Genomic DNA, 14,629 nt, shown 5'->3' with positions numbered 1-14,629 from the left:
CGGAGGGCTGAGCTTCAAACTGCTCTTGATTTGCTTTCTGTTCCTTGATCTGTCTTTTGGACGCCCTAGTTCACCCTTGTAACTTCTGCTGTTCTACAAGTAGCAGACTGAAATTTACAAGACTGTTAGGAATTTCTTGGCTACAGTGGCCTGTAACTTTTAGGTAGCAGCAGGGAATCTGATGAGATTCTATCACATTTACTCTGCTGTTTCTCAGAAATCAGCGAGCAGCCCAGACGTGGAGTGAGTCTAAATTGCATTGTTTGGCACAGATGCTACATTTACATGCTTAAACTGGCCAAAACAGTTAAAACAATTTGTGCGGATCCTGTTATTAATCATTTATATAGTATTGCACATGTAAATGGCACTTTTGTAAACAAAAAATAAGACACATTCCTTTGCCCTGAAGAGTTTACTATCTGAGGGACAAAACAGTGCATGGATCAGCAGTTATCTAAGGAGGGTGTGGAGAATGTAAGTGAGGAAAATGAAGTAGGAACTGCAGGTAACTAAGCACATTAGAATTCATGGTTTTGTTTTCAGGTGTCTTCAGTATTTTTAAATAAAGTGGTGTAGGGAAACTCTACTTCCCACTGTAATGGACTATGTAGTTAGAATTTCTGTCAGGGAGTAGCAATATGTGACTTATTGGGTCAAGATCCATTGTCATTTAAAGGCCAAACTGTGTACATGCAGCATGGGAGATTAGATGAATTTAGGAACTTCTTCGCCAAAACATTTAAGCAAAAGGCTTTTTATCCTACGGTAGCTACTGGGGGACGACATAAGACAGTTTTAGTTTTCGGGGGCGGAAAATGTGTGGGAAGCTGTTCTTCATGGAACAAAGTGGCAAATTTTACGGGGCAACATTAAATTTCATAAATCCTCATTAAAACCTGCAGTCAGCCGGGCAATGATTTATAAAGAACTATACATTTTTCAAGTATCAGAGGGGTAGCCATGTTAGTCTGGTTCTGTAGAAGCAGCAAAGAATCCTATGGCACCTTATAGACTAACAGACGTTTTGCAGCATGAGCTTTCGTGGGTGAATACCCACTTCTTCGGATGCAAGAAGTGGGTATTACTTGCATCCGAAGAAGTGGGTATTCACCCACGAAAGCTCATGCTGCAAAACGTCTGTTAGTCTATAAGGTGCCACAGGATTCTTTGCTGCTTATACATTTTTCAGTAGACCTCCAAAGAAATCTCTAACTTCTATTTGCTTCTGATTATGGATCTTTGTTTAGTTTTTTTTCCTCATAGTCCAAAGATAACTCATTCAATAATACACTTCAGTAAAATCAACTTCAGGTCTCTGGAATATCTGTCATAAGAAAGCAGAAATTAGCTGTCTTTAGGCAGGAATGCAGGGTTGGGTTACCCATGCTATACATGTAAATACTTGTGTAGCGCCCCTCTCCACCAGGTTACCTCCTTTAATGCCAATCCGCTTACAGGTTTTGATGGACAGGTCTGGGTTCTTTTGGATCCCACCACCCACTCAGCAGGGTGTATCTTCTTTCTTTTTTTCCTATGAAATTATTTGGCGGTGCCTCAACCCCCCTCCTTCCTTCCTGGCAGGGTCACCAGGGTAGCTTGGGCGGAAAATTCTAACTACAGAGTAATCCCCACTTACTTGCCAGATAGTTGGAGACTTCCAAGAAATAACACAAACACACAAAAATGCATTCAACACAATAATTATATTAAAAAGGAGACAAATACAACATAATCGGGTGAAACGCTATTTTTAGGATCACCGGTGCCCACACTGAAAATACCCATGACTTGATTTAGCAAATGTAAAATTAGTGTCCCGTTGGTACGCGTACTTTGCTGGGGCCCTTGATGACCTATAACCACAGAATTCTTCTCTGCAGTGGTTTAGCAGAGCGGCTGACTGGGTTCAGTACAGCCCAAAGGACTCACAAGTGGGAGGAGGTGGTAAATCGCTCTACAGGTGTAATATGCAGGTTATAAAATCCTCAAACTCTTACTCCCTGGCTTGAGGACACAGTTCAGGGAGTAGCGTGTCCCCAAAACAGATTCCCTGACTAACTAACAGATGGTGCACTCACAAACTCCATGAATGATCCTCAGGTTTGAAGATGAAGCTGGACTCCTCAGTCACTACAGAGGGGCTGCTGTCTGCTGGCAGGGGTCCTCCTCAGGCAGGAATCAGGCTGCATCGGTCCCAGGATTTCCCCTCACCAGGGCTCAAGGTATAGGTTATACAACTACACTAACATCCAAACTGTAGCCTCCTAGCCCAGCCTCCAGTCACACACTCAGCAGGCAGCTTCCCTGGACTAGCAACCAGAGCAGAGCTGACCATGTGGTGACTGGTCTCCCCTAGGGAGCTGGAGGGTGAACTCAACCTGGCTGGGGAAACTTCCCAGCAAACGCTACACCAGTGATCCCCAACCTTTTAGGCTGGCAGGTGCCAGACGAAGGACCGTGGTGGCAGTTGAGCATCCACCGAAATGCCGCTGAATTTCGGCGGCGATGCCTCTCGATGACGTTGCTTGTTGGCGGCAAGCGGCGTCATCGAGAGGCGTTGCTGCCGTAATTTGGTGGCATTTCGGCGGATGCTGGACCGCTGGCCAGGATGTGGGTGCATGGCTCCCGCGGGCACTGCGTTGGGGACTCCAGTGCTACACATTGGGAATCATCAGTAGGGAAGGAAAAAACCCAGCTGAGGGATCTGCTGTCAGGTCCCTAGAGGCCTGTTCTCAGGGGGAAACCCTGCATGCAGGCCTGGGACTCACCAGCTCCCCACACAGCCAGTCCTCCCTTGCCCTGGCTGGCTCCAGACAGACTCCAAAATGGTTTCTCCCCTTTCCTGAACTCCTTGGGAGGGTCATCTCACTCCCTATTGGTTGCTTGGCAGACTCTGAGTTTGCCTTGGCTCCCCTTCCCTGAGCTGCCAGCAGACAGAGCTCCAGGAATCTAGGTAATCTCCTTGGGGGGTTACACTTCTAACAAATAAAAGGTGGTAATACTTGGTAAGACATTTATAAATATATCTTTTATATAAGAGTTAAACAATTAAAAGAAGTTATAAGCATGTTACAGACCTGTAGTATGTGTTATGGTGATGGTAAGTACATCAGACAAAGGCGTTATAGATGTTTATAAGTCAAGATTACAAGCAACCTATTGGAATTCTTAAAATATACAGATTGGTCACTTATCTATTAATCATTTATTACCTTTATAAACTATTTATAAAGATAACCCTAATATTAAGTGTGACCAAAAAGGTGGCTTGGTGCATTATTTTTGTGCCACTCTTTCAGCCACCTGTTTACTCATGGTGTAGCCTGCAGAAGAATCCGATTTTCTCTTGTCAGTTCATGTTGAAGCTTCTAAATGGTGATCACTTGTAGCTTTTCTTTATGATCAACTGGACTACTTGACAAAATGGTAACTGTATACCCAGACACCGGTATATGTTCTTCTCTACAGTAGAGTGGGAAATAGGGGAGAAAAATGTCCTGACTTAAAATCTGTTGCATCTGCTTCAAAATTGTATGCATACATGGACAGTAACTCTTGCTCTAAAGCAGAACCAGGTTTGTTTGTTTACACCAAGAGAAGTCACATCTGTTAATGGTGTCTGCCTGTTTGCCATGAGAGAGAGAGAGAGAGAACCATTAAAAAGTGGAGGCAAGGAGTATTTAAAAAAAAAAAAAAAAAGCAAAATTCACCATGAGAAAACATTACTATTTATAGCCTTGCTTTCTCTAGAGGTTTGGGGAGAGTCTAGAAATTCTTGAGTTTTGTCCTCTCCCCAAACCCCCATTTCATAGAACTGGAAGGGACCTCAAGAGATCATCTAGTCCAGTCCCCTGCACTCATGGCAGGACAGAGTATTATCTAGACCATCCCTGACAGTTATTTGTCTAACCTGCTCTTAAAAATCTCCAATGATAGAGATTCCACAACCTCCCTAGGCAATTTATTCCAATGCTTAACCACTCTGACAGGAAGTTTTTCCTAATGTCCAACCTAAACCTCCCTTGCTGCAATTTAAGTCCATTGCTTCTTAAGTCATCTATCCTTAGAGGTTAAGAAGAACAATTTTTCTCCCGTCTCCTTTTAACAACTTTTATGTACTTAAACTATTTATCATGTCCCCTCTCAGGCGTCTCTTTTCCAGACTAAACAAATGCAATTTTTTCAATTTTTTTTCATAGCTCATGTTTTCTTTAATCATATTTGTTGCTCTTCTTTGGACTTTCTCCAATTTGTCCACATCTTTTCTGAAATGTGGCACCCAGAGCTGGACATAATACTCCAGCTGAGGCCTAATCAGCATGGAGTAGAGCGGAAGAATTACTACTTGTGTCTTACTTACAACACTCCTGCTAATACATTCCAGAATGATTTTTGTGCAACTGATTGTTCCTTCCTAAGTGAAGAACTTTGCATTTGTCTTTATTGAATTTCATCATATTTACTTCAGATCATTTCTCCAGTTTGTCTAGATCATTTTGAATTTTAATCCTATCCTCCAAAGCACTTGCAATCCCCTCCCAGCTTGGTATCATCCACAAGCTTTATACGAGTACTCTTTATGCCATTATCTAAATAATTGATGAAGATATTGAATAGAACCGGACACAGAACTGATCCCTGCAGGACCCCACTTGTTATGCCCTTCCAGCATGAATGTGAACCACTGATAACTACTCTCTGGGGACGTAAAATGCGACAGAGTCCTGTGGCACCTTATAGACTAACAGAAGTATTGGAGCAAAAGCTTTTGTGGGTGAATACTCACTTCGTCTCTGGGAACGGTTTTCCAACCAGTCTTGCACCCACCTATATCTGAATAGTTCAGTCCCAAGCAGGAAAGCAAGCAGGCACTGTCTGTCCTGCTTGCTGTATGGGAGCTGCTTGTGTGGCCAGGCTGCTGAAACAAAGGCACCTGCCTTGGTAACTAGACCAGTGAGAATATCGAGAAGGAAACCAAAGAATTTAGGTGACAGAGATGTGTATCCCTCCCCATATTATGAGAAAACCATACTATATTCTCTGGGGGAGTCTTATGCTTCCTTCCCCTGCTGCTTTCTGTGCTCTGGTCTATGGACTCAGCCCAAGAGCAGGCCAACTCGTTCCTTACAAGGCACCATCCTTGTCTGCCTCCTGCATTCATCCCTACCTCAGTGCACTTGGTTTTGTATTCTCATCTCCATCTGCCTGTTTTTATTTGCATGGGAAGAAAAAAAGCTGGCAATAAGTTTGAATTTCACATTTTTTACCAAAGATTTTGATTTTCGTGACAAATTGTCAACTTTGTATTTTTGTGAAAACCGTTAAAATAATACAGCCTTAGTTGTGTTTGTGCTTAAATAGATCTGATTGTGGCCAGCAGGTGGCAGCAGAATACGAACACACACGCGCACGCTCTTACTTTGCTTTAACTTGTATCCCATGTACTCTGCCCCTCTCTGTTTCCACAAAATTCAGGACTGTAAAACCTCTTTAATATTTACTTATCTTTCTGATTATAAATATTTCCCCTCTTGATTTGATTACTAAATGATTGCCATTCAGAATGCTCTGGAAAATTGTCTTGATTTTTCAAAGATGGTAGCAGCCCAAATTGTGAGAAGATAGGTTACAATTTATATAGAATATTCTAATAGTGTCCTCTTGCTACAAAGCATTGAACAATTCTATGCGGAAATGCTGTTAAATGTAGTTTATGTAATGCAGAGAGAAAGATAGTGACTTCAGTAAAGGTTGCATAAACATTTCCATTCTAGCTTCCCCTTCTTCCTTGATTGCAACTTCACAAAACTTGAACCTTTTAACCTTAAATTTTCAAGGCTTTGTCTCTTCCCAAAGATTAATAATTCTTAATGAAAGTTTGAACAAAAATAGTTGAGCTGCTTTGAGTATGAGAAAATTTAGGGAAAATTATTCTCTACTTTTTATATTTGTTCTCAGTTTCAAAGTTGAAATAGTTCATAGAATCATAGACTCTCACGGTTAGAAGGGACCTCAGTAGGTCATCTAGTCCAACCCTGTGCTCAAAGCAGGACCAATCCCCAACTAAATCATCGCAGCCAGGGCTTTGTCAAGCCTGACATTAAAAACCTCAAAGGAAGGAGATTCCACCACCTCCCTAGGTAACCCATTCCAGTGCTTCACCACCCTCCTAGTGAAAAAGTTTTTCCTTATATCCAACCTAAACCTCCCCCACTGCAACTTGAGACCATTACTCCTTGTTCTGTTGTGTAGCTGAATTTGTTGAGGGTTGCACATGTAACCTTAGCTTTGACATATCTTGACTATGTACCTTAACATTTGCTTAACTTAGATTTTTTGCATTGAATTACATATACTTAGTAATTTTAATCACTTTAAGAAATATGCTAATGGAATAACTTAAGTACTCACATCTGTAGAAATAGTTGAACTGTTGAGTGGTGTCTATAGTGTAATTGTTGGGGTCATGGGAATTTTTTTTTTTTTTTTTTTTTACTACTAGTAAGGACTTTGAGCAGAATCTCAAGTATAATCCATTTACCTTATGTCCTTTTTCCCAGGACCATTAATAGTTTATTTGCACAAGAGCAGGGCAACTTGACACTGCAATTTTGCTAGTTACTCTTTCCTCTCCATTTTGAAATTTGAGTTGGCCCAAAAAAGGCCAGGCTTGAAAATCAGTTTACTGTATCTGTCATAGCTTAACACTTAATACTTGCTGAATGTTCTTTGTACAATCAGCTGTGGAATGTATTGCTACAGTTGAATGCACGCTATTCTCAGACGTTAAATACAATGTAATGGTCAACACAGAAAAAAGGGGCTAGTTTTGCCCTGTTTATGGCCTGCATTCTGTTGATATTTTTGTAAAAGATACTTTTATTTTGAAGTGTAACATTCAGTGCTTCTGCCCAGAAATGTATTCTGTACTTATCTAGAATTAAAATCCTTTAAGATTGCAACTTGATCATGAGTTTATATTCTCTTTTATAACACTCTTCTATTTTAAACAAAAACAAGATTTAACATTGGAGTGTGGGGAGTTGGTTTAAAACAAACATTAATGGCATATATTTAAGGATTTTAGAGATTATAAAGGTTTCAATCTGAACTTTTCTGTCACTTTTATTGTTTTTCTGCTGTGTGTAGGAAGAGTGAGTTATTGATACCTTGATATTTAATATAATATAACAGTGCTGTCAGGTTCTCTACTTTCTAGGGATCTCACTGCTCTGAACTCGGTATGCATTTTCAGACAGAGAAAAGGAATGTAGAAAATACTTGGGCAAAAAGCAAGTAACAGATATACAAACAGATGTTTTGGAATGTTAAATTTTCCTCTTTCTGTAATTTACAATTCTATAATTTAATAGTAACCTTAAAACAAAGGTGAGACTCCTTTTATTCTTTATCAACTTAATTACTCTGCTCTTAAATTTGTTTCTAGTTATCTTTAATGCTCTATCATTTGAGTGTGTGCATGGAACCCCACAACTTTTGCCTGAATATTATATAACACAACACTTTAAATTTAGCTGACCATTTTCCAGCATAAATTAAGTATTCTCATTAAGATAAGTTCAGCCTCTATCACTTGTAAAATGAGAGATCCTACTCACCTGTCAGTAAAAATGATGAATGTCATTTGCAAGGAAACTGTTTCCTCTGTTTTTTCTCGTTAGGTAAGTCCTTTTTATAGTACAAACATGTACTTTACACTTGTGCTATTGTAAATAAGCCTTTTGGTGTAAAATTGAATTGCGATAAATAATATTACCATTCTCACTTTAATAGTTCACACCAGTTCAGATGGTGCCACCCTACCAGGAGCTGGAAATGGTACAACTTAATCTGTTGATGACATCAAAAGGATTGATGGCTCACTGCAACTATTGTTTCTGCCGCCCGGGAGTGAAGGATTAGTTCTCTTGCTGGTGGCTGGTAAAGCATATCTAAGGAAAGGCTACATTTATCTCTGGTTTACAAAGTCTTGATGTGGATCAAGAATTACTTCTATGTGCAGCTGCTACGAAATGCACTTGTTACATTTAATCCTCACTGCAACATTAATTATGGGAGGTTTTACGGTTTGCATGTCCACAAGTACTCTTTTCCCTGACCTTTTCTTGGGCTGTTGTGGGCAATCTGATGTTGCTGTACTTAAGAGAATCTCTCCCTTCAATTACAAATATACAAGTTAAAGTAGCATACCCTTTAATCCTGACCCATAGGTAGCTGAAACATTTATTAGCAGACCATTAACAAACTTGACCTTTCTGAATGCACTCCATGGTTTAGAGACATTTTTAATTCAGTGTGTTTGCTTGTGGGCTGCTTATTTTGGAAAATACCCTTAACAACAGTTTGGAATCTTCAAGCATTTAGTCATATATATTGTAGTTAAAACTTTGGGTGTTTAATTTAGCTAGGCATGGAAGCTGTTTGACTTCCATTTGTACAGTAACTTTAAATAGATGCAACCTTTTGGAAAAGGTTGAAAAGTACAGTTGCAGCAGGAAATGATGTACCCTTCCACTAGGAAAACTAGTCTGAGAAGAACTAATATTGATCCCTGTAGTAAAGGTTGCCATAATTATAGCTAGGTCTTGCATAGTGTTTTCCAACAGTAGATCTCACAGTGCTTTACAAAGGAGGTGTAGGTATCGTTATCCCCATTTTACAGAATAAGAAGCTGAGTCCCAATCCAGTGCTCTATACACTGGGCTACGCCTCCCTTATAATTCCAATTATATCCACTATTTTCAGTTGATTGTACCTTTCAGAATTTGACACCTTTTGCATGTGTGTTTGCTCAGAAATGATTTGTTTTGGAAGGTCTTAGAAAAGAAGTTCAGCTATTTCTGTTTAGAAGATAAAAAGAAACATATTTTGAGTACTGTACTTCAAACAACAAAAAAAATCCCCAAATTGCTATCTCTGAATGAAGAGCTCTGGCACAGGAGACATTGGAAATAAATACTCTTTAAGGTGTCTGGTATAAATTTACTTTGATTTAGCAAGATATGAAAACTGCCATTTGCACATTAGTTCCTTTTTGGGACTTTTTTTTGCACTTCCATTCATGTTCTGAGAAGTCTGTGCTATGCTACACCCATATTTATGACTTACTGTTTTAAAAAAGATGCTTATGGCCACGGGTCTTATCCAAAACTCATTTAAATCAATAGATTTGCAGGTCCAATATTTCATAGTCCATTCAGGTCTTGAAATGGGAGATTTCTTACCAGTAGAAGTGAAGATTTTCGAAGGGGAGGGTTGTCATAAGACTTGATTTTCTACTTGAAAGTTTCTGAAGTGTGGCTCTAAAGCTGATATTTATATTTAGCTGGGGAACCGCGCGGCTGGAGAGCCAGGGAGCGGGTGGCTGGGGACGCGGGGAGCCGGGCTCGAGATATTAGGGTTGGGCAAATCGACATAACAGATGAGAAGCCCATAAGATAAAGAGGGAGTTTGGCGGTTCCACTTCTAAAACCTCGAGTTAATAGGATTGGCAAGTTAACCGAGGTCGACATAAATGGGTTCGACTGTATAAAAACATTTTTACCACACTATGATTTTCTCATATAGAAATATAGTGTCTATATTGGGGCTTGTTATCTGAAGAACTTAACACAAGACTTCTCAGATTTTTTTTTTTTATTCTGTCCACACAGAATTGTTCATCAAAGCTATATCAAGGTAGACTTCATTGTCTAAAATTTAATCATTAAGGGATTAATGAAACATCCCTCTGGTCTGACTTATATATTCTTTTCTTGATACTTTTTCTGCTGTGTGTTTTCTTGTCCTTGTAGTCATTGCTGGTTTTGGTCATCTGTCTAGTTTTTGAGATGAATATGATGAAACTGTACATCAATATGAAGATATTTCCCTTCCTGCCTTTGCCTGGGGCTGTCTTGCTCTTAAGAGGTGATTTTTCTGCTGTTCCGAGTGTTAGCAAGGCACTTAAATTCTGATGGACAGAGCTATAGAAAGCTGTCTAGCATAAATTTGAGACATAGGTTTGACTGCATGAGAGCACATTTCTAGGCTATTTAATTTGTCACACTGAACTTGCTGTAAAGCTTTTTATTTGAATCCATGGTGGCCAACCTAGCATTTATGTCAAATTTCATACAAACGTTATAGGGGATAGATAATGGGATACAGAACCTTTCACCTTGAGGACACACATTCGCATCTGGTGTACATTCAGTTGTTAACATGTGACCTCTGTTAGGCAGCTTATGTGAAATGAGAACACAAAAATGCCATCACAATTAATACTAATTAACAGTTTTGGTCATGGAGGCCAAGGAATGGACGTGGTGGCTAAATTTCCTTCTTGCCTGTTAGGCAATCCCTTCACAAACAGACACACTAACAAAATGGAATGTGGCAGTTTGCGCTTGGATTTCCTGTGTTGCCTTAGTATTAGAGGATAAATGGAAGACTCGTACGTGTTCTCAATTGTCAGGCTAGCCATTGTGAACATTAAATAAAATTTCAAAACAAATAAATATTGCTACCACAAAACAATTAAGAACTGGGTTACGTTAGTGGCTAACACTGAATTCCAGTCTTGTAAAACTTCTATTGATTAAAACAGTAACTTTTGAATCCCAGGAAATTTTCCATACACCAGGTATACTGAATTATTATTAACTGGATTTGGTTTCCCTGTGGAGTCTGTTTTTTGAAGATGCAAGAGGAGAAAACAAAATCAAACCCTTTTGCTATCCAAAAGCCCCCAGAAGAATAAGGAAATAATCTCCTATCTAGATACTTAGAGAGTGGACAAGAACTTGCATTGGTTCATACACAGGAGGAAAAATCGTATAGCATAACTTCCCCTGCCCCTGCCCCCTCTCTGCCCCGGCACCCTGAAGAACTGTTCTGTTTCCTAAAGCTCGTTTAACGAAGCTATAAAGAGTAGTAATTTATGGGCTAGGATCCAGATTGTGATCTTGGGTACATAAAATATAAATTCAGAGTAACTTAGTTGAAGTCAGTGAGATCAGGATCTACTCCTAGGTGTTTAAAAACACAGCAGTTCTCCGTTGCATTAATTTTTATACTTTTATTGAGCTCCTGTAGGGTATCAAAGGGCTTATTGGACAAAAACCTGTGTGCTCAGAGGCCACAAGAGTAAAGACACGGAGAAGGAATATTTTGGGTATGAGAGTAGCGGTTTTTAGAATTGTTAATATACTGATTATAGATTTAATAATATAGTTGAAATAAAACTCTGTTAATGGGATATTTTTGCCAGGCTATACTCTGACAAACAGTGACCCCTTGATATGAATAAATTGCCAACTGCAATATTCCTTCTTTTGGACTTTGTCATGCTTAAACAGGAGAAGGCTAATCCAAATACAAATTCTGAACATAAGAGGCCTTACATTAAAAAAGCTTTTAAAGTATATGTGGGAGGGGAGGAGGAATTGAGGTACCTGTAATCTGTCATGCAAGTGAAGATTACTTTTGAGCTGTTTTGGTGTCCACCAGGTGAATACAGGACTCAGTTGTGAGACTAGTGGTATGCAACATTTTCAATGCCAGGGAGCTTCAATCAATATTTGAGGGCAGATTCTCTATCCTATTTTGATTGTTTTGCACCATCCAGACAGCCAAGAAGGAGTGGAAATCACTTGCATTTTCCCAGTTAAAAATTCTTCCACTGTGGGTGAATTCCTAACAGGTATAGAGCTGGCTTCTGTGCCTCCCTCCTTGCAACCTAAAGGATATGGGGTCCTCTTGGGGGTGGGGAAGGGGAGTGGGTGCAGTGGACTGTACGTTGGTTATCTCCAGCTGGCAGATGGTCCTTTTGGGGATTCAGATTAGCTGGTATATGTTAGGGCAGCTTGGACTCTGCTATACCTGCACCACAGGCAGAGTACACAAGAAGCCAAAACTGGTGGTGGTTTCTTGGCTTCTGTTTTAACTCTCTTCTGGGCTGCCCTTGATGGCTGTGTAGGGGAAGGGAGACATCATTTGCTAAACACTCCCCAGACTCAAACAGAGCCAGTTGAGGTCATGTCCTGCTCTTCCTGCGACTTCAAAAGCCAGACCAAGGAAGTGAGCAGTGGAGCAACCAGAGCTATACTTACTCTTCTTCCTTTGTGATGTAGCAGACAGCCTGTAGAGGAGCAGCTGCAGCAGGAAAAGGACAGCAACTCAACTAGCATCAGAGCTGTTCTTGGTGTTACAGGAGAGAAGCCATGCAAAGCTGTGCCCTCGATTACCTTCCCTTTGAAATGGGATAGATTAAAAATCAGAATCTGAGGACCCAGCTCCAGGAACACATTTTAAATTGTAATTAAATATTTTTTTTCTTTTTCCTAACACACTTGCCTTTGAGGGCCACAGGCTGGACCCTGCTGTGTTAGGTAGTGATTAGAGTGAGGTGATCAGGGCCGCCCAGAGGATTCCGGGGGCCCGGGGTCTTCGGCGGCGGGGGGCCCTTCCGTTCCGGGACCGCCGCCGAAGTGCCCCGAAGACCCGCGGCGGGGGCCCCCCCCGCCGCCGAATTACCGCCAAAGCGGGACCCGCCGCCGAAGTTCAGCTCGGTCTTTGGCGGTGGGGGGGTCCCCGCCGCGGGTCTTCGGGGCACTTCGGCGGCGGGTCCCGGAACGGAAGGGCCCCCCGCCGACGAATTACCGCCGAAGACCGAGCTGAACTTCGGCGGTGGGTCCCGCTCCGTCTTCGGCGGTAATTCGCCAGCGGGGGGTCCTTCCGCCCCGGAGCGGAAGGACCCCCCCGCCGGCGAAGACCGGGAGCGAAGAAGCTCCTGCGCCCGGCCCCGCAAGAGTTTTCCAGACCCCCCGGAGCGAGTGAGGGATCCGGCTCCAGGGGCCCCGAAAAACTCTCGTGGGGGTCCCTGTGGGGCTCGGGGCCTGGGGCAAATTGCCCCTCTTGCCCCCCTCCTCTGGGCGGCCCTGGAGGTGATAGACTTGAAAGTTGGTTGGAATGCTTTCAAAATGGGGGTGGGAGAGGAGGAAAGGGAGGTGGTGACAGAGGTAGGAGCATAAAATCACTTGCTCCTTTTTTGCTTTAAACAGCAGAAAGTTACCGGCAATTAGAAGTGAAACTGGGCTAGGGTGAGTGAAGGTATTGGGGGCGGTATTCTATTAACAGCTCTGAAGGCAGAGACTAGTGTAAGCATTCGGTATGTGTGAACAGAGTGCTCAGACATGGGATGCTCTTTGAGAATACAATATAAAAGTTAGATATAAGTAGGATAGGATTATAGGAATATTAGATTGACAAGTATTTAGGAGTGACAAGTGTGTATTAGATATAAAAATAAGGTAAAGCAGTAATGCAAGATCTACAGGCTAAGGCCTGCGAGGTTTCAGCTCAGCCACAGTAGGCCTCAGGCTTAGGGTGATTTGATATGAGTAGGTGATCCAGGGATGACCCTATGCCAATAAGATTACTGTAAAGGATGTGCCAGTAGGTGATGATCCAGGAAAATATATCACAATGTACCCATCTAGACCTCAGTGTACCCGTTCAGACTGCAGGACGCCTGATTGTAACATCACAGAAAGTTCTGTTCTGGCTGGGTGTTACCATGGGAACATATGTACATAAATGTCCATGAGAAAAAGGGGAACTAACAGGACAACCTATGAAGATCTAGGCACCCCAAGATTTATGTGGTGTGGAAGTATAGATGAGGAAAAGTAGGTTGGAATCCTCATAACAAGATAAAAGGGTTCCCTTGTATGGATAGGGTGGAAAGACCCCAGGAAGAGCCATCCCTCTATTGATGAGCACCTGCTGAGAGATCCACCAGACTCTATAATATCTTTGGGTATGTGAGGATGAATACAGCGTTGGCTATTGCTTGGGGGCTCTCAGGTTGAGAAAATGGGTATGTGAGTGTAACAACTTACAAGTAAAAAATCTTGTTTGCATTATAACTATGTTTCTGGTTACTGTATTTGTTGTTTGTGTGTTCCTAGAGCCTCCAAATCTAAGGGTGATTTCCACCTTATTGATCTTAAAACTGTAGCATCACAGGAGCTGGACTCACTGTATTTTACCACAGAACTATCTATTCATTCAATTAAATAAAGGCTACAGATGGTTTTAAAAAAAACTTTTCAAAAGGCAGTAATGAAGCAAACTTGTGTCTACATTACATTTTATGTAATAGGTGTGATGTCGCATTACAGAGTAATATGTTTTTGTAACAGTTGTCAGATTACTTTTTTCTCCAGATTTTACTGGAAAATGCTTCTGACAGTGTTTGGAATATCTGTACTCTGCTTAGCTGTCATTTTTATATGCTTTCTACTGACAATTTACATTGTCATAGTATCAAGTATCAGAGGGGTAGCCGTGTTAGAATCTGGATCTGTAAAAGCAGCAAAGAATCCTGTGGCACCTTATAGACTAACAGACGTTTTAGAGCATGAGCTTTCATGGGTGAATACCCACTTCGTCGGATGCAAGTAGTGGAAATTTCCAGGGGCAGGTATATATATGCAAGCAAGAAGCTTTTTTCACACACCAACTGCTAGAACAGGGCCTCATCCTCCCTGATTGATCTAACCTCGTTATCTCTAGCTTGCTTCTTGCTTGCTTATATATACCTGCCCCTGGAAATTTCCAC

The 14,629-nt window shown here is 41.3% G+C and overlaps 1 protein-coding gene and 1 long non-coding RNA gene across 20 annotated transcripts in view; one reads left to right on the top strand and one right to left on the bottom strand.

The window, feature by feature from the left end:
* Positions 1–14,629, top strand: part of PTPRK (protein tyrosine phosphatase receptor type K) — a 576,479-nt gene that overhangs the window by 29,514 nt on the left and 532,336 nt on the right. Inside the window, exon 1 of one of the 18 annotated variants that reach the window (XM_045008697.1) lies at positions 13,545–13,694. The exons of 13 other annotated variants lie outside the window; for them this stretch is intronic. Coding sequence is in view for 2 of the 5 variants with exons in the window: in XM_045008703.1 (XP_044864638.1) it covers positions 13,685–13,694 (10 nt within the window). In the remaining 3 variants the exon portion in view is untranslated. Of the gene's footprint in view, positions 1–13,544; positions 13,886–14,629 lie in introns of those variants that run through there. 4 more of the 18 variants (XM_045008696.1, XM_045008704.1, XM_045008703.1 and 1 more) reach the window with 4 other exon arrangements.
* Positions 3,333–13,527, bottom strand: LOC123365799. Of its 2 annotated transcripts, none has more exons than XR_006577757.1 (3): positions 13,341–13,527; positions 12,117–12,256; positions 3,333–3,626 (listed from the first exon to the last, which is right to left on the bottom strand). It is a non-coding gene; the product is annotated as an uncharacterized LOC123365799 (long non-coding RNA). The 2 variants fall into 2 exon arrangements; XR_006577758.1 differs by lacking the exon at positions 3,333–3,626 and adding an exon at positions 9,758–9,842.

Source organism: Mauremys mutica, chromosome 3 (assembly GCF_020497125.1).
Source record: "Mauremys mutica isolate MM-2020 ecotype Southern chromosome 3, ASM2049712v1, whole genome shotgun sequence".
Classification (NCBI taxonomy): Eukaryota; Metazoa; Chordata; order Testudines; family Geoemydidae; genus Mauremys; species Mauremys mutica.
The sequence above is the reverse complement of the archived record's forward strand: the minus strand, read 5'-3'. Positions and strand labels throughout refer to the sequence as shown.